Raw genomic sequence first — 21726 nt, 5'->3', positions numbered from 1 at the left:
ATTCAAATGATAGAAATAAAGAATACAGGATGGGACATTTGAAACTCTCCTATATTCCTTTATGAAGATAATCATGCAATTACTCAGTGTATTAAAGCAAGACTGAGATAAAAGTGAACAGATACACTCAAAGGCACAAAACTCAGACTAAAACAAACACATTATAGAAGAAATAAGAGTTGTAATTAATTAATTGAGCTGTGATAATTTTAAATGTGGAAGAGGGTTTCCACTAAGCACTCTACTGTATGTCAACACAGTACACTATTCTCATATAACGCATAAAATATGATTACTCTTTGCCTCCAAGGACAAAGTTCTTTGTCTCCACAGACTCCTAAGTGCACCACTCACTCTTTTTCCCTCATCAATTCTATGATTCACCTCATCTTTCATAGACCCATCCGCTGACACGTCCACTCCCAAATATCTGAATACGTTCACCTCCTCCATACTCTCTCCCTCCAATCTGATATTCAATCTTTCATCACCTAATCTTTTTGTTATCCTCATAACCTTACTCTTTCCTGTATTCACCTTTAATTTTCTTCTTTTGCACACCCTACCAAATTCATCCACCAATCTCTGCAACTTCTCTTCAGAATCTCCCAAGAGCACAGTGTCATCAGCAAAGAGCAGCTGTGACAACTCCCACTTTGTGTGTGATTCTTTATCTTTTAACTCCACGCCTCTTGCCAAGACCCTCGCATTTACTTCTCTTACAACCCCATCTATAAATATATTAAACAACCACGGTGACATCACACATCCTTGTCTAAGGCCTACTTTTACTGGGAAAAAATTTCCCTCTTTCCTACATACTCTAACTTGAGCCTCACTATCCTAGTAAAAACTCTTCACTGCTTTCAGTAACCTACCTCCTACACCATACACTTGCAACATCTGCCACATTGCCCCCCTATCCACCCTGTCATACGCCTTTTCCAAATCCATAAATGCCACAAAGACCTCTTTAGCCTTATCTAAATACTGTTCACTTATATGTTTCACTGTAAACACCTGGTCCACACACCCCCTACCTTTCCTAAAGCCTCCTTGTTCATCTGCTATCCTATTCTCCGTCTTACTCTTAATTCTTTCAATTATAACTCTACCATACACTTTACCAGGTACACTCAACAGACTTATCCCCCTATAATTTTTGCACTCTCTTTTATCCCCTTTGCCTTTATACAAAGGAACTATGCATGCTCTCTGCCAATCCCTAGGTACCTTACCCTCTTCCATACATTTATTAAATAATTGCACCAACCACTCCAAAACTATATCCCCACCTGCTTTTAACATTTCTATCTTTATCCCATCAATCCCGGCTGCCTTACCCCCTTTCATTTTACCTACTGCCTCACGAACTTCCCCCACACTCACAACTGGCTCTTCCTCACTCCTACAAGATGTTATTCCTCCTTGCCCTATACACGAAATCACAGCTTCCCTATCTTCATCAACATTTAACAATTCCTCAAAATATTCCTTCCATCTTCCCAATACCTCTAACTCTCCATTTAATAACTCTCCTCTCCTATTTTTAACTGACAAATCCATTTGTTCTCTAGGCTTTCTTAACTTGTTAATCTCACTCCAAAACTTTTTCTTATTTTCAACAAAATTTGTTGATAACATCTCACCCACTCTCTCATTTGCTCTCTCAAGAATAGCATATTCATATGTATTTTTAAAGTACAATTTCCATTTGAAGGATTTTTTTTAAATTAAAAAATATATTTTTAATGTACCTGTTTGCTTCATAATTATGAACTGAAAGACTGCTTGAACTGAAATTTTTACGAGGGCTGGATGCAGAATGCCCATGACGTTGGAGTGTTCCCTGTCGAGAGCCTGATTGATCTAAGCGGCCAGATCCATCACTTTCTAGACTTGTTAAAGAAACAGAATCTGCACCACCTAAGCTGGCAATACTCGTCACTAGCACACTACTGAAAGAAATATTATATTCAATAACTCAATTCTGTACCAAATACTCACAATATATGATAGTATTAAACTCCATAATATAAGAAAAATCTAGTGATGAGTATTAAATGGCAACATATCAACTATACTGAAATCTAGGTACAGTCTAACTCCATCATTCCAGCCTTGAAATTTAATATAGCATGCCAAAATCCTGAATCAAACAATTGTTGATTTTTTCAATGAAGTGGTATTTAAACAATACACTCTCCAAGAAATCAGCAGGTGCACCACCCTCCAGTCATTCCACAGAACTGTATGACACTGTTAAAATAAGTGTTTATTACACAATTACACTGAAATCCAACAAACATTATAACAGGAATATGTACTGAGGTAAACGTACATCTGGCCTACAAGAAAGGATGTGTTCCTGTGTACTTACCAAGTTGTGATTACAGGGGGGGTGGGTCCTAGCTCCTAACCCCACCTTTCAACTTGCTTCTTGCCAGATTCATTCCCTCCAAGCCTCATGGGCCCTATCATAAATGCTCTTAATAATATGTATAGAGTCTGCCTTCCCCATTCTTCATCAAGATCATTTCACTTCCTGACCTCTCAAGAGACTGAAGAAAAGCTTGTTAACAGTACCCTCTGTCCTCAAGATACTAAACTTACTTTTCATCATGCTAATACCCTTCAAAGTAATCTTGTTCATACTTCTCCTGTCACTGATGCTTCCAGTGTTTACTCATTTCCTTCTCCTCGTGTACTCTCCAATACTTTGATGAAACAGGCTGCTCCCTTTTTGACAGCACAAAAGATATGTTTGCCTTGCCAACACCAACAATGTTCCCCAATGGAAATAAGTCACTGACTTTTTTGAGTTATCCTAGGTTCTCTACACATATGCTGCTATGTATGATAATCTATGTAACTGTATTTGTGCATACCTGAATAAACTTACTTCTGTCATGTTAGAGATCACAGCCATCCTATTACCTGGCCCTCTGCTGTATCTACCCTTCTGTCGTGCCGAATCAGCCATTATGCAAAACTTTCCTAGATGCTTGCCTTTCTCAGTACACTGTCAAATGTGCTAATCTTCAGAACACTTATGGCAATCTGACCTTTGCTTCCTCCTCTCCTTTCTCTTGACCTGTCTTCTGCTACTAAGATAAGAACATAAGAAAGAAGGAACACTGCAAAGGCCTACTGGCCCATGCAAGGAAAGTCCAAGTCACCTCCCAGCTTAAACCAATGACCCACATAGTCAGGTCAGGTCACATCCACTTAAGGAAGGGGAATGGCATCAGACCTATTAGTACATGCTAATCAGGTCCAACTCACACCCACCCACACTCACTCATGTATTTATCTAATCTATTTTTAAAACTACACATCTTAGCTTCTATGATGGTACTTGGGAGTTTGCTCCACTAATCCACAACTCTATTACCAAGCCAGTGCTTTCCTATATCCTTTGTGATTCTGAATTTTTTCCAACTTTAAACCATTGCTGAGAGTCCTGTCTTGGCTAGCTATTTTTAGCACTATTTATATTCCCGTCATCTGTTCCTGTTTTCCATTTATACACCTCAATCACATCTCCCTAATTCAACGTCTTTCTAGAGAGTGCAGATTCAGGGCTCTAAGCCTATCCTCATAGGGAAGATTTCTGATACATGGGATCAACTTGGTCATCCTCCATTGTACGCTTTCCAGTGCATTTATATCCATTCTGTAATATGGTGACCAGAACTGTGCAGCATAATCTAAATGAGGCCTAACCAAAGATACAGAGTTGAAGAACAACCTGAGGACTCCTATTATTTATGCTTCTTGATATGATGTCAAGGATTCTGTTCGCTTCATTGCGAACACTTATGCATTGTTGTCTTGGTTTTAGATTACTGATAAACAGAACTCCCAAATCCTTTTTGCAATCAATAATATTAAGATCTACATTATTTAGTTTATATGTGGCATGGTTATATTCTTGTCCAATGTTTAGAACTTTGCATTTGTCTACATTAAACTGCATCTGCCACTTCTCCAACCACTGCATCAGTCTACTCCAATCTTCTTGGAGTGCTCTAATGTTCTCTTTGAATGAATTACGCAACCTATTTTGGTGTCAATAGCAAACTTGCTTATGTTGCTATTTATTCTCTCATCAATGTCGTTCATATAAATTGTGAACATAAAAGGGCCCAACAGTGACCTCTGTGGAACACTACTTGTGATGTGCCCCCACTCTGATTTCTCCCCATTGATGAAAACTCTGCTGCCTATCTGTTAACCATGCCTTTACCCAGGAAAAAATTTCTCCTATTCCGTGTGCCTTAATTTTCCTCAATAGCCTCTGATGTGGAACTCTATCAAAAACCTTACTGAAGTCCATATACACTATCATATTCATTACCATGATCTACCTCCTCAAATACCTTGGTGAAAAGTTAGTAAATATGTAAGGCAGGAACGCCCCTTTGTAAATCCGTGCTGAGATTCATTAATCAATTTATGCCTTTCAAGATGGCTACGAACTGCCTTGGCAATTATCGATTCCATAAATTTTCCCACTATGGAGGTAAGGCTCATTGGTCTATAGTTCGAAGCAAAAGACCCATCTTCTACTTTGTAAATAGGTATTATATTTGGCATTTTTCACTTGTTCGGCACTATGCCAGTTTGCAGAGATATGTTGAAAAGATTGGCCAAAGGTTTGCTAAGCTCTTCTTTACATTCCTTTAAAACCCTTGCAAACAGTTCATCAGAGCCTGGGGATTTGTTCAGTTTTAATTTCTCTATTTGTCTGAGGATCATGTCATTAGTTACCCTAATTGTGCATAGTTTATCATCATCCTGTTCTACGTAATTTATAATTTCTGGAATTTCGCTAGTATCTTCCTGTGTAAAAATAAGAGAAAATAAAAGTTAAAAATTTCACACATATCTTTATCACTGTCAGTGATCTGACCCGAGTTACTTTGAGTGGGCCAATTTTGTCCCTAATTTTACTTCTATATACCTAAAAGAAACCTTTTGGGTTAGTCTTCAAATCCCTTGCCACTTCAGCCTCAATCTCTTTTAACTTCTCTTATTCCCTTTTCTATTTCTCTCTCTAACTGAATATATTGATTTCTTAGCTGCCCCTCTCCTCTTTTGATATGCCTATATATATTCATATAGTTTATTTGGACATGATACATAGTTGTACAAGGAATTATAATAGTTGGGTGTACATGCCAAAAGCCCCTTGTATGCAGAGCATTATGGGCAAGCTTAAAATTAACTTAAAATTAACTAAGCAATGAAAGGTTCAGTGGTAAAAATTACTGTAAACAATTTACAATGCGAAGTACAATTGAAAATATATGAAACAATGAAATTTGAACATTTCAATTTTGAAGCATTATAGTTGTACAAATTTGTTGCATTACAATGTATAACAAACAAGATGATCAATTTATTCCATGTTGTCTTGAAGTTTTAAGATTTAAATAATTGGGAGATTTATTGGTAATGTTAAATATTGAATGTTGATTATTTAGTCCTGGGTGAGTAAGTGGTTTTTTTAGAAGTCTTAAATCGATTTTCAGGCCTAGTTACTTTAGTATGTTCTGATAATGAATTCCAGATCTTGGGGCCCTTTATATGCATAGAGTTTTTACAGTGTGATATGGACACGGGGTACATCAATAAGAGATCTGTGTCTTGTGTTATGGTCGTGTGTCCTGTTAAGGTTGGTGAGGAGAAGTTTGAGTGGAGGGTTTATGTTTACGTGTATTGTTCTATGTATGTAGTAGGCACATGAATAAGTGTGGATGTTCTTATGGTGAGCAAATTTAGACTTTTGAATAGAGGTGGAGTATGCTGTCATGTGTGGGAATTTGTTATCATTCTGACTGCAGCCTTTTGCTGGGTTATTAGAGGCCTCTTTTGACCAATGAGATGTTCTAATCTATTGTTTATCCATTTGGGATCATTTTCAGTTGATATAATATCCCTACTTGGAACATAAATTGTCTGGGCAGCTAGAACTATGCTCTGAAAAACATCATAATGGCAACCAACACCACCTACCTGACCCATAGTCAGGTCGCTCCAATTTAGCCCACCCAGGTAATTTCTCAGTCCCATGAAATCGGCCAATTGGAAGTCTGGGACAGAGACTGGACTGCAGTTATCTGGGTAATTCCATGATATACTTAAACTAAGTGATTTGTGATCGCTTTCCCCAAGCTCATCGCTAACCTCAAGATCATTAATTAGCGATTCCTTGTTGGTAAGAACCAATCTAGCAGATTGTTTCCTCTAGTTGGTTCTGTCATAAACTGTTTTAAAAAGCAATCCTGAATTGTACCAAGAAAGTCACTAGACTCAAGATTTCCTGTCATACTGTTCCAATCAATTTGTCTAAAGTTAAAATCTCCAATTAACACATTTTCATACCTAGATGCCTTATGAATTTCATCCCATAGCAGCTTACTGTACTCCCTATCAAGACTTGGGGGCCTATAAATCACACCTAAAATTAATTTGTCACGACCCTCGAGAAACTATAGCCAGATTCTGAGTCCGATGCTTCTAATCTTATATCTTGTATAACACAACATTTTAAATTATCTCTGATATACATTGTCACTCCACCACCCTTCCTGTTGACCCTATAAGTGTGGAATATTTTACAGCCTTGTATGTGGCATTTCAGGTTGAAACAGGTCTCCGTTATAGCAATAATATCTAGATTATCTACACATGCAAGTATTCTTAGCTCATCTATCCTGTTTCTTAGACTCCTATTATTAGTACAGTAAACCTTAAGGGAGCTAATCACTCTTTGTCCTCTACTGTCTCTCTGTGTTGATCAAATGCTTTGCCTTTACTAGTAACTTTATTTTGAATACTGTCTATTAAACATATCTCTGAGGCATCCTGGTAATATCTGCTGTTTTCAACCCTTGTACTGCAGCCTGATTATTTCCCACACACACCTATACCTCTATAATCTATCAGTTTAAAATCCTAGACAAGTCAGCAATGGCCCCTTCAATCGAACTGGCTAATGCAACCACTCTGGCCCCTGAGATATGTGCCCCATCCCTTGCATACATATCATGTTTGCCATAAAATTTGTCCCAGTTATCAATGAATGGAATTGAAAATTCCTTGCAGCACCTCTCTAACCAGCAAATTACACCAATTGCCCTAGACATCCATTCATTGCCCACTCCCCTTCTAGGTAAGATGCTACATATGATTGAGACCCCTCCCTTAGACCTAATTACATCTATGGCTAACTTGTACCTATCCAGCAGCACTTGTCTCCTGCCCTTCCTGATATCATTTCCACCAGCACTAAGACACATGATGGGCTTCTTCCCATTACCTGACATAATATTATCCAACCTACTGACTATGTCATCAACACCAGCTCCTGGGAAGTGCACACTCTAACATTCCAATCTCTGTTACAGAAAGCACAGTCCATATATCTTACCTGTAAGTCACCCACAACCAGAATGTTCTTACCTTGATTGGCAAGGGAGTTAGTGGTACCTTTAACCTTGCTAACCACTGAAGTACACTCATCTTGAAGAACAGAGAATCAATTTCCCACCTTCAGATCTTCTCTATTAAGATTCCTCATCTTGATACTTCTACCTTTAGTAGAGACCATATTCCACTTGAACCGGTTGCCACTCTTCAACTCACTGTTGATAACCTTTTCCTCCACACTGACTCCACCCTTCATACATTCACTCCCAAATTCATCTAGGCGAATTTTCAGCCTCCTACTACTGCCACTACCTTCTTCCCCTGCCCCCCTACCATATAGTCTATTTCCTTCTCTACATGTCTTGCCCCAGATGCAACTTATGACTGAAACACTGTCATAAGGTTTCTCACCTAAGTATGGGTTTTTGGTGAATTACACCCATGGTGTTGTGACTTCATTCTTTATCATACAGCACATTAAGGGTCTGCCCAATGAGGCACAAATTCATGTCTTTATGGCTGTTTGCTCATTAAATGATCTATGCAGTGTTAAAATCACTCTCCCTAGAAACTATTTAGCTCAAATAAACCATACATGATGTATTATGTAAACAGTAGCATTTTTTACACATTTTCATTTTAATACAAATATTAGTATAACTGCATGTTTATGAAGTTAATAACACTGTTTCTGAACACTGATTACCAGGTGGTGCTGGATTTCTTTTTAGTGCACCAGCTCTCTCTGTCTTGGTTGGAGACTGGACAAATCTTTTTTATTGGTGGAAAAAAAAAATGGATAAGCCACAATCTCTGTGGTGCCTTTAGTTCCATTACATGACCAACAACAACATTTTTATTTATTATTGTCACACTGGCCGATTCCCACCAAGGCAGGGTGGCCCGAAAAAGAAAAACTTTCACCATCATTCACTCCATCACTGTCTTGCCAGAAGGGTGCTTTACACTACAGTTTTTAAACTGCAACATTAACACCCCTCCTTCAGAGTGCAGGCACTGTACTTCCCATCTCCAGGACTCAAGTCCGGCCTGCCGGTTTCCCTGAATCCCTTCATAAATGTTACTTTGCTCACACTCCAACAGCACGTCAAGTATTAAAAACCATTTGTCTCCATTCACTCCTATCAAACACGCTCACGCATGCCTGCTGGAAGTCCAAGCCCCTCGCACACAAAACCTCCTTTACCCCCTCCCTCCAACCCTTCCTAGGCCGACCCCTACCCCGCCTTCCTTCCACTACAGACTGATACACTCTTGAAGTTATTCTGTTTCGCTCCATTCTCTCCACATGTCCGAACCACCTCAACAACCCTTCCTCAGCCCTCTGGACAACAGTTTTGGTAATCCCGCACCTCCTCCTAACTTCCAAACTACGAATTCTCTGCATTATATTCACACCACACATTGCCCTCAGACATGACATCTCCACTGCCTCCAGCCTTCTCCTCGCTGCAACATTCATCACCCATGCTTCACACCCATATAAGAGCGTTGGTAAAACTATACTCTCATACATTCCCCTCTTTGCCTCCAAGGACAAAGTTCTCTGTCTCCACAGACTCCTAAGTGCACCACTCACTCTTTTTCCCTCATCAATTCTATGATTCACCTCATCTTTCATAGACCCATCCGCTGACACGTCCACTCCCAAATATCTGAATACGTTCACCTCCTCCATACTCTCTCCCTCCAATCTGATATTCAATCTTTCATCACCTAATCTTTTTGTTATCCTCATAACCTTACTCTTTCCTGTATTCACCTTTAATTTTCTTCTTTTGCACACCCTACCAAATTCATCCACCAATCTCTGCAGCTTCTCTTCAGAATCTCCCAAGAGCACAGTGTCATCAGCAAAGAGCAGCTGTGACAACTCCCACCCTGTGTGTGATTCTTTATCTTTTAACTCCACGCCTCTTGCCAAGACCCTCGCATTTACTTCTCTTACAACCCCATCTATAAATATATTAAACAACCACGGTGACATCACACATCCTTGTCTAAGGCCTACTTTTACTGGGAAAAAATTTCCCTCTTTTCTACATACTCTAACTTGAGCCTCACTATCCTCGTAAAAACTCTTCACTGCTTTCAGTAACCTACCTCCTACACCATACACTTGCAACATCTGCCACATTGCCCCCCTATCCACCCTGTCATACGCCTTTTCCAAATCCATAAATGCCACAAAGACCTCTTTAGCCTTATCTAAATACTGTTCACTTATATGTTTCACTGTAAACACCTGGTCCACACACCCCCTACCTTTCCTAAAGCCTCCTTGTTCATCTGCTATCCTATTCTCCGTCTTACTCTTAATTCTTTCAATTATAACTCTACCATACACTTTACCAGGTACACTCAACAGACTTATCCCCCTATAATTTTTGCACTCTCTTTTATCCCCTTTGCCTTTATACAAAGGAACTATGCATGCTCTCTGCCAATCCCTAGGTACCTTACCCTCTTCCATACATTTATTAAATAATTGCACCAACCACTCCAAAACTATATCCCCACCTGCTTTTAACATTTCTATCTTTATCCCATCAATCCCGGCTGCCTTACCCCCTTTCATTTTACCTACTGCCTCACGAACTTCCCCCACACTCACAACTGGCTCTTCCTCACTTCTACAAGATGTTATTCCTCCTTGCCCTATACACGAAATCACAGCTTCCCTATCTTCATCAACATTTAACAATTCCTCAAAATATTCCCTCCATCTTCCCAATACCTCTAACTCTCCATTTAATAACTCTCCTCTCCTATTTTTAACTGACAAATCCATTTGTTCTCTAGGCTTCCTTAACTTGTTAATCTCACTCCAAAACTTTTTCTTATTTTCAACAAAATTTGTTGATAACAGCTCACCCACTCTCTCATTTGCTCTCTTTTTACATTGCTTCACCACTCTCTTAACCTCTCTCTTTTTCTCCATATACTCTTCTCTCCTTGTATCACTTCTACTTTGTAAAAACTTCTCATATGCTAACTTTTTCTCCCTTACTACTCTCTTTACATCATCATTCCACCAATCGCTCCTCTTCCCTCCTGCACCCACTTTCCTGTAACCACAAACTTCTGCTGAACACTCTAACACTACATTTTTAAACCTACCCCATACCTCTTCGACCCCATTGCCTATGCTCTCATTAGCCCATCTATCCTCCAATAGCTGTTTATATCTTACCCTAACTGCCTCCTCTTTTAGTTTATAAACCTTCACCTCTCTCTTCCCTGATGCTTCTATTCTCCTTGTATCCCATCTACCTTTTACTCTCAGTGTAGCTACAACTAGAAAGTGATCTGATATATCTGTGGCCCCTCGATAAACATGTACATCCTGAAGTCTACTCAACAGTCTTTTATCTACCAATACATAATCCAACAAACTACTGTCATTTCGCCCTACATCATATCGTGTATACTTATTTATCCTCTTTTTCTTAAAATATATATTACCTATAACTAAACCCCTTTCTATACAAAGTTCAATCAAAGGGCTCCCATTATCATTTACACCTGGCACCCCAAACTTACCTACCACACCCTCTCTAAAAGTTTCTCCTACTTTAGCATTCAGGTCCCCTACCACAATTACTCTCTCACTTGGTTCAAAGGCTCCTATACATTCACTTAACATCTCCCAAAATCTCTCTCTCTCCTCTGCATTCCTCTCTTCTCCAGGTGCATACACGCTTATTATGACCCACTTCTCGCATCCAACCTTTACTTTAATCCACATAATTCTCGAATTTACACATTCATATTCTCTTTTCTCCTTCCATAACTGATCATTTAACATTACTGCTACCCCTTCCTTTGCTCTAACTCTCTCAGATACTCCAGATTTAATCCCATTTATTTCCCCCCACTGAAACTCTCCTACCCCCTTCAGCTTTGTTTCGCTTAGAGCCAGGACATCCAACTTCTTTTCATTCATAACATCAGCAATCATCTGTTTCTTGTCATCTGCACTACATCCACGCACATTTAAACAACCCAGTTTTATAAAGTTTTTCTTCTTCTCTTTTTTAGTAAATGTATACAGGAGAAGGGGTTACTAGCCCATTGCTCCCGGCATTTTAGTCGCCTCATACGACACGCATGGCTTACGGAGGAAAGATTCTTTTCCACTTCCCCATGGACAATAGAAGAAATAAAAAAGAACAAGAGCTATTTAGAATAAGGAGAAAAACCTAGATGTATGTATATATATATATGCATGTGCGTGTCTGTGAAGTGTGACCAAAGTGTAAGTAGGAGTAGCAAGATATCCCTGTTATCTAGCGTGTTTATGAGACAGAAAAAGAAAAACCAGCAATCCTACCATCATGCAAAACAGTTACAGGTTTTTGTTTCACAGTCATCTGGCAGGACGGTAGTACTTCCCTGGGTGGTTGCTGTCTTCCAACCTACTACCTAGAACAACAACAACAATGAAAAAAAGAGCTCTCTTAATTGTGCAGAGTATCCACCAGGTAAAAAATTAAGATATACTGTATAATCCTTCCTCTGTAAGCCATGCATGTTTTAAGAGGCAACTAAAATGCCAGGAGCAAGGAGCTAGCAACCCCTCCTGCATAAATTACTAAATGTAAAAAGGAAAACTTTTTCTTCATTTTCAGGTCACCCAGCCTTGGTAAGAGATGGCTGGTGTGCTAAGAAACAATGTTTCATAATCTTAAAAGATATTCCTACACTTTATTACACAGGTTAAGAGATTCAATTACAAATATTAAAGACAGTAGGTTTTTAAACTTATTCACATCATTCAGACTAATACAAATTTTCCAATAAAAATTACATTCAGTTTATACCTATCTAATGAACATACTGTTAATTTACTGGATGTTCATCAAATCATTCTAGAAAAATGCTACTTTCTAGAATGAACAAGAAAATACTGCAAACAACAAAAAATTGCAAACTACATGCATACTGTAACAGAAAAATAAACTTACTGGCTTGCATCAGAGGCAACAGTTCCCTCTGAATTTGCAGATTTTTTTTGTAGTTTGGTGCGCTTGAGAGAGCCACACTGAGAACTGGCAGGTGAACTGCTGTGTGACGATGGACTTAAAGAACTGCTGTCTGATCCAGGGGACTAGGAAATAATGAAGTACAATCATTTCCTCCATGTACTGACAAAAATTAGTTATGTAAGGCACTAGTCAACAATATATTGCCTTACTGCTAAAATATTTCAAAAGATCAAAATATACAATCCTAAACACAAAAAGATCTTACCTGATGATTAACATATTCAAGCCAAAGATTCCACCATTCCATATTAATAATATACCAAAACTGGCCAATTGTTAGAGACTTGGTCTCTGCTCTTCGCAACCAACCAAGAACAATCTCTCCTTCTTCTGCACGAGTGCTAGGCTTCAAGCCAAGCACAATATGGCACACCTGAGAAAAACAATAAAGTTACTTTTGGAATAACATTATACAAAAACTTTTTAACTAAACTGACCATCCTAAGGCAACATCAATAAACACAACACATCCTATGATGCAAATATGATTTTTCAAGTTTTACAAGAATCAATCTAACACATTATAACTTAATATCAATAAATTAACCTGCATAAATTAGTTCAGGTGCTACAAACGCATCTGGAAAATGATACAATCTTTGGACTAGAAAACAAAAAGTTTAAAAAATGCAATAAGTATAAGTATTGGTACTTTTGTTTAAAAATGTATGAAAGAGGGGAAGGTACCTAGGGATTGGCAGAGAGCATGTATAGTCCCTTTATATAAAGGGAAAGGGGACAAAAGAGATTGTAAAAATTATAGAGGAATAAGTTTACTGAGTATACCAGGAAAAGTATACGGTAGGGTTATAATTGAAAGAATTAGAGGTAAGACAGAATGTAGAATTGCGGACGAGCAAGGAGGTTTCAGAGTGGGTAGGGGATGTGTAGATCAAGTGTTTACATTGAAGCATATATGTGAACAGTATTTAGATAAAGGTAGGGAAGTTTTTATTGCATTTATGGATTTAGAAAAGGCATATGATAGAGTGGATAGAGGAGCAATGTGGCAGATGTTGCAAGTATATGGAATAGGTGGTAAGTTACTAAATGCTGTAAAGAGCTTTTATGAGGATAGTGAGGCTCAGGTTAGGGTGTGTAGAAGAGAGGGAGAATACTTCCCGGTAAAAGTAGGTCTTAGACAGGGATGTGTAATGTCACCATGGTTGTTTAATATATTTATAGATGGGGTTGTAAAGGAAGTAAATGCTAGGGTGTTCGGGAGAGGGGTGGGATTAAATTATGGGGAATCAAATTTAAAATGGGAATTGACACAGTTACTTTTTGCTGATGATACTGTGCTTATGGGAGATTCTAAAGAAAAATTGCAAAGGTTAGTGGATGAGTTTGAGAATGTGTGTAAAGGTAGAAAGTTGAAAGTGAACATAGAAAAGAGTAAGGTGATGAGGGTATCAAATGATTTAGATAAAGAAAAATTGGATATCAAATTGGGGAGGAGGAGTATGGAAGAAGTGAATGTTTTCAGATACTTGGGAGTTGACGTGTCGGCGGATGGATTTATGAAGGATGAGGTTAATCATAGAATTGATGAGGGAAAAAAGGTGAGTGGTGCGTTGAGGTATATGTGGAGTCAAAAAAACGTTATCTATGGAGGCAAAGAAGGGAATGTATGAAAGTATAGTAGTACCAACACTCTTATATGGATGTGAAGCTTGGGTGGTAAATGCAGCAGCAAGGAGACGGTTGGAGGCAGTGGAGATGTCCTGTCTAAGGGCAATGTGTGGTGTAAATATTATGCAGAAAATTCGGAGTGTGGAAATTAGGAGAAGGTGTGGAGTTAATAAAAGCATTAGTCAGAGGGCAGAAGAGGGGTTGTTGAGGTGGTTTGGTCATTTAGAGAGAATGGATCAAAGTAGAATGACATGGAAAGCATATAAATCTATAGGGGAAGGAAAGAGGGGTAGGGGTCGTCCTCGAAAGGGTTGGAAAGAGGGGGTAAAGGAGGTTTTGTGGGTGAGGGTCTTGGACTTCCAGCAAGCGTGCATGAGCGTGTTAGATAGGAGTGAATGGAGACGAATGATACTTGGGACCTGACGATCTGTTGGAGTGTGAGCAGGGTAATATTTAGTGAAGGGATTCAGGGAAACCGGTTATTTTCATATAGTCGGACTCGAGTCCTGGAAATGGGAAGTACAATGCCTGCACTTTAAAGGAGGGGTTTGGGATATTGGCAGTTTGGAGGGATATGTTGTGTATCTCTATACGTATATGCTTCTAAGCTGTTATATTCTGAGCACCTCTGCAAAAGCAGTGATAATGTGTGAGTGTGGTGAAAGTGTTGAATGATGATGAAAGTATTTTCTTTTTGGGGATTTTCTTTCTTTTTTTTTTTGGGTCACCCTGCCTCGGTGGGAGACGACCGAATTTTTAAAAAAAAAAAAAAAAAAAAAAAAAAAAATTAGTATCACACCAAGTGAGCACAATACATATAAAAAATAAAAAATAAAATTAACTTAGTGTAATAAGTAACTAGGTAGAGTTGAGGCAGAATTGAATCTCCTTGAGTAAAAAAAAGAAAATCCATTAGAATTCTTTCAAGACTCTACATGCTGCATACAGCAAACATTATGGTAGTGAAGATATCTGTGTCAAATCTGAAATTTATTTCTTAAAACATTTCTGAAGTACAGTCTGCAAACAAAGTCTTCAAATTTCTAGCACCATAAAAGACAATATACACCATGAAACCAATGTATCATAGTACAAATATTTTTCAAGTTAATTCTTAAGGAAACTGACCTGGAATATAATGTCTAGTAGAGCTGTGGAGAGTAGGTTGTGTAGTGTCCACATAAGGTATTCCTCTTGTGTCACAAATCCTGAGTTGCTTGGATCGTGGTTTTCTAATAATTCTCTTACTAGTCTCTGGACACAGTCTGGGGAAACACCCAAACACACATCGTCTGTTAAAGACAACGCTATTGTTATGACAGCTTAACATATACCTGTCTGCACATACAATACTTCTGTAAGGTTCATGAAAATACATGTACAAGTCATACAACCAAATAAAAAAAAAAATGAAAGTTTAAGCAAACTAAAATTCACAATGAAATATTGAGAAAACTGAATAGTCATGTGAGAAGCATGAAAAAAAAATTACACAAAATAGTGTTAAGGCTAATTAACCCTTTCAGGGTCCGTGCCATAGATCTACGGCTTTACGTTAAGGGTCCAAACCGTAGACCTACGCCATGAGCTCAGCTCACTCTGATAAGCTGTGAGCAGTAAATTTAGGCCTAGATATGAGAGAATACATCTATGTGGTATGTGTGCACCACATAAAACAAATCCTGCAGCACACAGTGCATAATGAGAGAAAAAAAAAACTGAGACCGTAATTTTCGATTAAAACAGCAACTTTGCAGCGTTTTCTCGTACGTTTTTTATATTTGTATTTGTGATTTCGTGGTCTCATATGATAGAATGGAAGATATATTACAGAAATAGAGATGATTTTGATTGGTTTTAGTACTGAAAATGGCTTGAAACTGAGCTCAAAGTAGCAGAAATGTTAAATTTTTGCCGGTTAGAGTAAACAAATGAACTCACACGTCTAATACACGCCAGCTGGTGGGTATAATATACATTCACAAATGTGCTGTTATTTATATAATTATTACAATATTGCATGACAGTAAATCTTCTATTTTTTGGTTTGAATAAAAAATCATTATGTGAACCATACCATGTGAATTAAAAATCAAAATGGAATTCATTTGTAAAGCCTGAAAATGTAACTAATGAACAGAGGAAATGTTAGTTTAGTGCCAGGAATGCCTGCATTGTTTATTCTGGACCCTATTTTGAAGTTGGAATATTTTGAACTTTGCACTAAGTTGGCCAAATTACCAATTTCCAATCACTTTATTTTGTAGTTGAAACAGTTGAGTTGGCAATTTCTTGTGCTCAGTCAATAGAATAGAAGTAATACTAGTGAAATAGCTAAGAATTTGGTCGACTGGAATAAGGTAATTGACCTAAACTGGGAGTCAAAGTTGGCAAAATCGCCGATGCATAAATATCACTGACACATCAAAATTTGCGAGAGCATAATTTCGTCAATTTTCCATCAAATTTTGTACTTTTTCTTTTATTACCTTCAGAAAAAGATTCTCTACCATTTCATAAGAAAAAATAAAATTATTTTTTGAAAATTCTTGGATACTGGTGCGCACTTTGAAATTTGGCCTCTGGACCCTGAAAGGGTTAAATGAGTCACTCTAATGAAACATTGTAATAAAGGCTTGTACTTTTCTTTTTTTTTGACTCACTCCCTCATCCACCCTGAGAAAATCATGTGTCAACAGCTTCCCATTTATATACTACAATCACACTATGAAAAGCTTCAAAATCACTGGAGCTGGAATTACCACTACTCTCAATAGACTGTAGTGGACCTCAGACCTCTTGTATGTATTGTACCTCAAATTTACCTAACATCCCATCAAATAAATATGTAGTAAGAGATCATACTTTCCTTCATTCTTTTGGAGGACTATGGACAATGTTACAATGCACTTGGGTGATGGGTTGTTGAGGTACAAAGGAATTTGTTGAAATAGCTGGGATCCACAACAACCCAGTAAACAGCAAGACATCTGGTTCAAACACTTAAAACTTAACCATGACACAATTTGTGGCACAAGTAACTAGAATATCACTGAGCAAGAGCTCAATTCCTATATTACTCCATAATTATCATTACATACTTCCACCCACACTAATCTTTTTATATGCAACAACATCCCCTTCCAATGAAATCCCAACCCTAAATAAGAGCTTATACATGAACATTTTTTTTTCAACACATTGGCATCTCCCACCAAGGCAGGGTGACCCAAAAAAGAAAAACATTTTCACCATCATTCAACACTTTCACCATCATGCACACACAATCGTTGTCTCTGCAGAGGTGCCCAAATACAAAATTCAGATGTCACTCCAAACAGCAAATATCCCAAAACCCTCCTTTAAAGTGAAAGCATTGTACTTCCCACCTCCAGAACTCAAGTCCGGCAAACATGGGAATTTTTCTTTTTTAACACGTCGGCTGTTTCCCACCAAAGCAAGGTGACCCAAAAAGAAAAAACTTTCATCATCTTTCAACACTTTCACCATCACTCATACATAATCAGTGTCTTTGCAGAGGTGCTCAGATACGACAGTTTAGATGTCCCTCCAAACAGCCAATATCCCAAAGAAATTTACAATACAAGGTTATAACTGGGAAATATTAACTTGCAATACCAATCATAAACACAGCCATTCAACCAAGTTGAAATTTAAAACAAGATTTAAAAACAAAATACAAAATCTAATAGTTAAATTTAAAAATATGTTAATTTAAAAAATAACAAAGTGTAAGATGGGAATGACAAAACCAGGTATTTACAGTTACAATATCAACAAGTATTTACAGTGACAATATCAACACAAATGAAATGCAGTTTCTTGAAAAAATTATCATCGCTGTTGCAGTATAAAAAAAATCCAAAATTTTATTGATAGTGTATTTCTTCAGTACTGGTATGAGTTATGAGAAGGAATGATGCACAAGCACTAACCGTGTGTGGCTTCTTTGTACAACACAAAAGGAAAAGGGTAATACTGTACTGTATATAAAATACTCATTAACACACCACTGCCTTCCACATGTTCTTCGTCTCGTAAAAGTAGAAGAGCCTGAACCATGGCAGTTAATTCATCTTTAGAGAGTTTCCCATCCCGATCCCTATCAAAGATTTTAAAGCAGAATTTTTGTCGCTCAGTTTGTGGGCCCCGACAAGCAGCCGAGATTCCACAAGCCATTTCCTGAAGAAAAAACAAAAACAAAGAATTTCATTAAGACTGTTTAAAAGCAAGCTAAAAAGTTACAAACATTTCATTAAAAACTAAGAAAGAATATGTCATCTGCTAAAACTCTTGCAATTGCCAAGATTCAGCAAGAGCAAGCCCATCACCAGCTCAAGGTAAAGGGTATAGTAGAGTCATTATTGAAAGAAATAAGGGAAAAAGCAGAATCACAGATGAACAAAGAGGCTTTAGGAAGAATAGGGGATGTGTAGACCAAGTGTTTACAGCGAAGCATTTAAGTAAACAATATTTAGATAAAAGTAAGGAAGTTTTCATTGCACTTATAGATTCAGAAAAGGCATATGATAGGGAGGATAGGTGAGCAATGTGGCAGATGTTGCAAGTGTATCGAATAGGTGGTAGGTTACTGAAAGCAGTTAAGGATATTTTTTTTTTTTCAACAAACCAGCCGTATCCCACCAAGACAGGGTGGCCCAAAAAGAAAAACGAAAGTTTCTCTTTTTAAATTTAGTAATTTATACAAGAGAAGTGGTTACTAGCCCCTTGGCCCCGGCATTTTAGTCGCTTCTTACACCATGCATGGCTTACGGAGGAAGAATTCTGTTCCACTTCCCCATGGAGATAAGAGGAAATAAACAAGAATAAGAACTAGAAAGAAACAGAAGAAAACCCAGAGGGGTGTGTATGTATATGCTTGTACTTGTATGTGCAGTGTGACCTAAGTGTAAGTAGAAGTAGCAAGACGTATCTGAAATCTTGCATGTTTATGAGACAGAAAAAAGGACACCAGCAATCCTACCATCATGTAAAACAATTACAGGCTTTCATTTTACACTCACTTGGCAGGACGGTAGTACTTCCCTGGGTGGTTGCTGTCTACCAACCTACTACCTATAAGAATTCTTATGAGGGTATTAATATTGAGGCTCATGTTAGGGTATGTAGGAGAGAGGGAGATTATTTTCCCTTAACAGCAAGTTTTGGAAAGGGATGCATTATGTCACCATGGTTGAAGATTGAGACACTTATGCAGCATATGGGAATCTTTATTCAGGAAACGTTTCGCCACACAGTGGCTTCATCAGTCCAATACAAAGAGGAAGGCGTAAGGAAAGGAGGAGTATGAGGTAATCAGTCCCTCAGCCTGGAGTCGATGTGTTCAGTCCATCAATCTTGATGGACTGAACACATCGACTCCAGGCTGAGGGAGATTACCTCATACTCCTCCTTTCCTTACGCCTTCCTCTTTGTATTGGACTGATGAAGCCACTGTGTGGCGAAACGTTTTGGAAAGGGATGCATTATGTCACCATGGTTGTTTAACATCTTTTTTTGATGGGGTTGTAAAAGAAATGAATGCTAGGGTTTCGGGGAGAGGTGGGATTAAAATATGCAGAATCAAATACAAAATGTGAGTTGTCACAGTTGCTTTTTGATGAAGACACACTGCTTTGGGGATTCTGAAAAGTTGCAAAGGTAGGTGGACGAATTTGGGAGGGTACATAAAAGAAAGCAATTGAAAGTGAACATAGAAAAGAGCAAGGTGATGAGGGTAACAAATAATTTAGGTAATGAAAAATTCAATATCAGACTGGAAGGAAGGAGTATGTAGGAAGTGAATGTGTTCAGATATTTGGGAGCAGAGTATTCAGTGGATTGGTTTATGACAGATGAGGTGAACTATAGAACTGATGAGGAAAAAAGGTGAGTGGTACACTGAGGCACCTGTGGAGACAAAGAATGTTATCTATGGAGTCAAAAAGGGGAATGACAATGAAAGGAACATGTGAAAGACCTGGGAGTAATTATGTCAGCTGACCTTTCTTTCAAAGAACACAATAAGATCAAGGTTACTGCAGCCAGGAAAATGATGAGGTACAAAATGAGAACTTTCAAAATAAGGGAAATAATGCAAATGGTGACACTTTTCAAATCGCTTTTGCTCTCTCATTTAGAATATTGCTCAGTGTTGACTGTTCCATCCAGGGCATGAGGAAATATCAGAGCTGGAGAACCTACAGAGATTATTTACGGCCTGCAAAGAGCCATAAATATTACTGGGAATGCCTTAAAGTCTAAACCTTTGTGAAGAGCAGGGGCATTATCATCACCATAAGGGAACACTGTATCAATGTCTGCAGACAAGAGAAATTTTCAAGAAGAAACTGGACAAGTATCTCCACCAGTTGCCAGATCAACCAGGCTGTGATATATATGTGGATCACCTGGCCATCAGCAGCAACAGCCTTGTTGACCAGGCAATCACCAGATGAGCCTGGTCCAAGGCCAGGCTCTGGGAGTAGAAAAACTCTCAGAACTCATCAAAGGTAAATGTATGAGAGTACAGTGGTACCACCACTCTTATATGGGTGTGAGTCATGGGTTGTGAAGGCTGTAGCAAGGAGGTGGCTGGAGGCAGTGGAGACACGTCTGAGGGCATTTTTTTTCTCGACCAACTGGCCGTATCTGAGGCAGGGAAACCTAAAAATAAAGCAAAGTTTTTCTTTTTAAATTTATTAATTTATACAGAAGGGGTTACTAGCCCCTTGCACTGAGGACAATATGTGGTGTAAATATTATGCAGAGAATTTGTAGCTTGGAGATTAGGTGGTGGTGCAGGGTTACTAAAAGTATTATCCAGAGGCTGAGTAGGGGCTTTTGAGGTGGTTTGGACATTTGGAGGGATTGGAGTAAAATAGGATGACTTGAAGGGTGTATAAATATATTGTGGAAGGAAGGCAGGGAAGGGGTTACCTTAGGAAAGGCTGGAGGGAGGGGGTAAAGGTGGTTTTGTGTGTGAGGGGTTTGGATGTCGAGCAGGCATATGTGAGCAATGCAATATTTGTGACAGGACTCAGGGAAAGTAGTCAGCTGGACTTGAGTCATGGAGGCGGGAAGTACAGTGCATTTGTAGTTCGGAGGACCATCCAAACTGTAGTATCGGCCTGCCTCTGGCAAGACAGTGATGGAGTGAACAACGATGAAAATATTTCTAGTTTTTCGGGTCACCCTGCCTCAGTGGGAGATGGTCAGTGTGTTAAAAAATATATATATACAGTGGATCCGTGGTTTTTGTAAATCTTAGTTATCGTCGATTTTGGTTTTGGCCGACTTTTTTCGTGGATTTTTGTCTTTAATTTTCGACGATTACCTTAGTTTTTGTCGATCGTACAGAACCTGTCCAGTCCCCAGCGTGCAGACAAAGCAGGAGATAGTGTTGTGCAGTCCATTATTTGTGAAAAGGCAGGGCATGAGGATCTCATAAAGAAACTGCCTGAAACAAGTGGTGATGAAAGTGAATTCAAGGTCAGCAAAGGCTGGTTCGAAAATTTCAAGAAGCGAAGTAGCATACACAGTGTTGTAAGGCACAGTGAGGGTGCCA

At 38.5% G+C, this 21726-nt stretch overlaps 1 protein-coding gene across 4 annotated transcripts in view; it reads right to left on the bottom strand.

Annotated features, from left to right (window-relative positions):
• Positions 1–21726, bottom strand: part of Usp32 (Ubiquitin specific protease 32) — a 290375-nt gene that overhangs the window by 211032 nt on the left and 57617 nt on the right. Inside the window, exons 7-11 of one of the 4 annotated variants that reach the window (XM_070086560.1) lie at positions 18170–18341; positions 15267–15430; positions 12712–12879; positions 12426–12568; positions 1758–1958 (exon numbers count right to left, since the gene is read on the bottom strand). In XM_070086560.1, the coding sequence (XP_069942661.1) occupies positions 1758–1958; positions 12426–12568; positions 12712–12879; positions 15267–15430; positions 18170–18341 (848 nt within the window). The remainder of the gene's footprint in view (positions 1–1757; positions 1959–12425; positions 12569–12711; positions 12880–15266; positions 15431–18169; positions 18342–21726) is intronic. The other 3 variants (XM_070086561.1, XM_070086562.1, XM_070086563.1) reach the window with 3 other exon arrangements.

This window comes from Cherax quadricarinatus, chromosome 19, assembly GCF_038502225.1.
Source record: "Cherax quadricarinatus isolate ZL_2023a chromosome 19, ASM3850222v1, whole genome shotgun sequence".
NCBI classification, from domain to species: domain Eukaryota; kingdom Metazoa; phylum Arthropoda; class Malacostraca; order Decapoda; family Parastacidae; genus Cherax; species Cherax quadricarinatus.
Note: the sequence above shows the minus strand (reverse complement) of the source record. Positions and strands in the feature narration are given on the sequence as shown.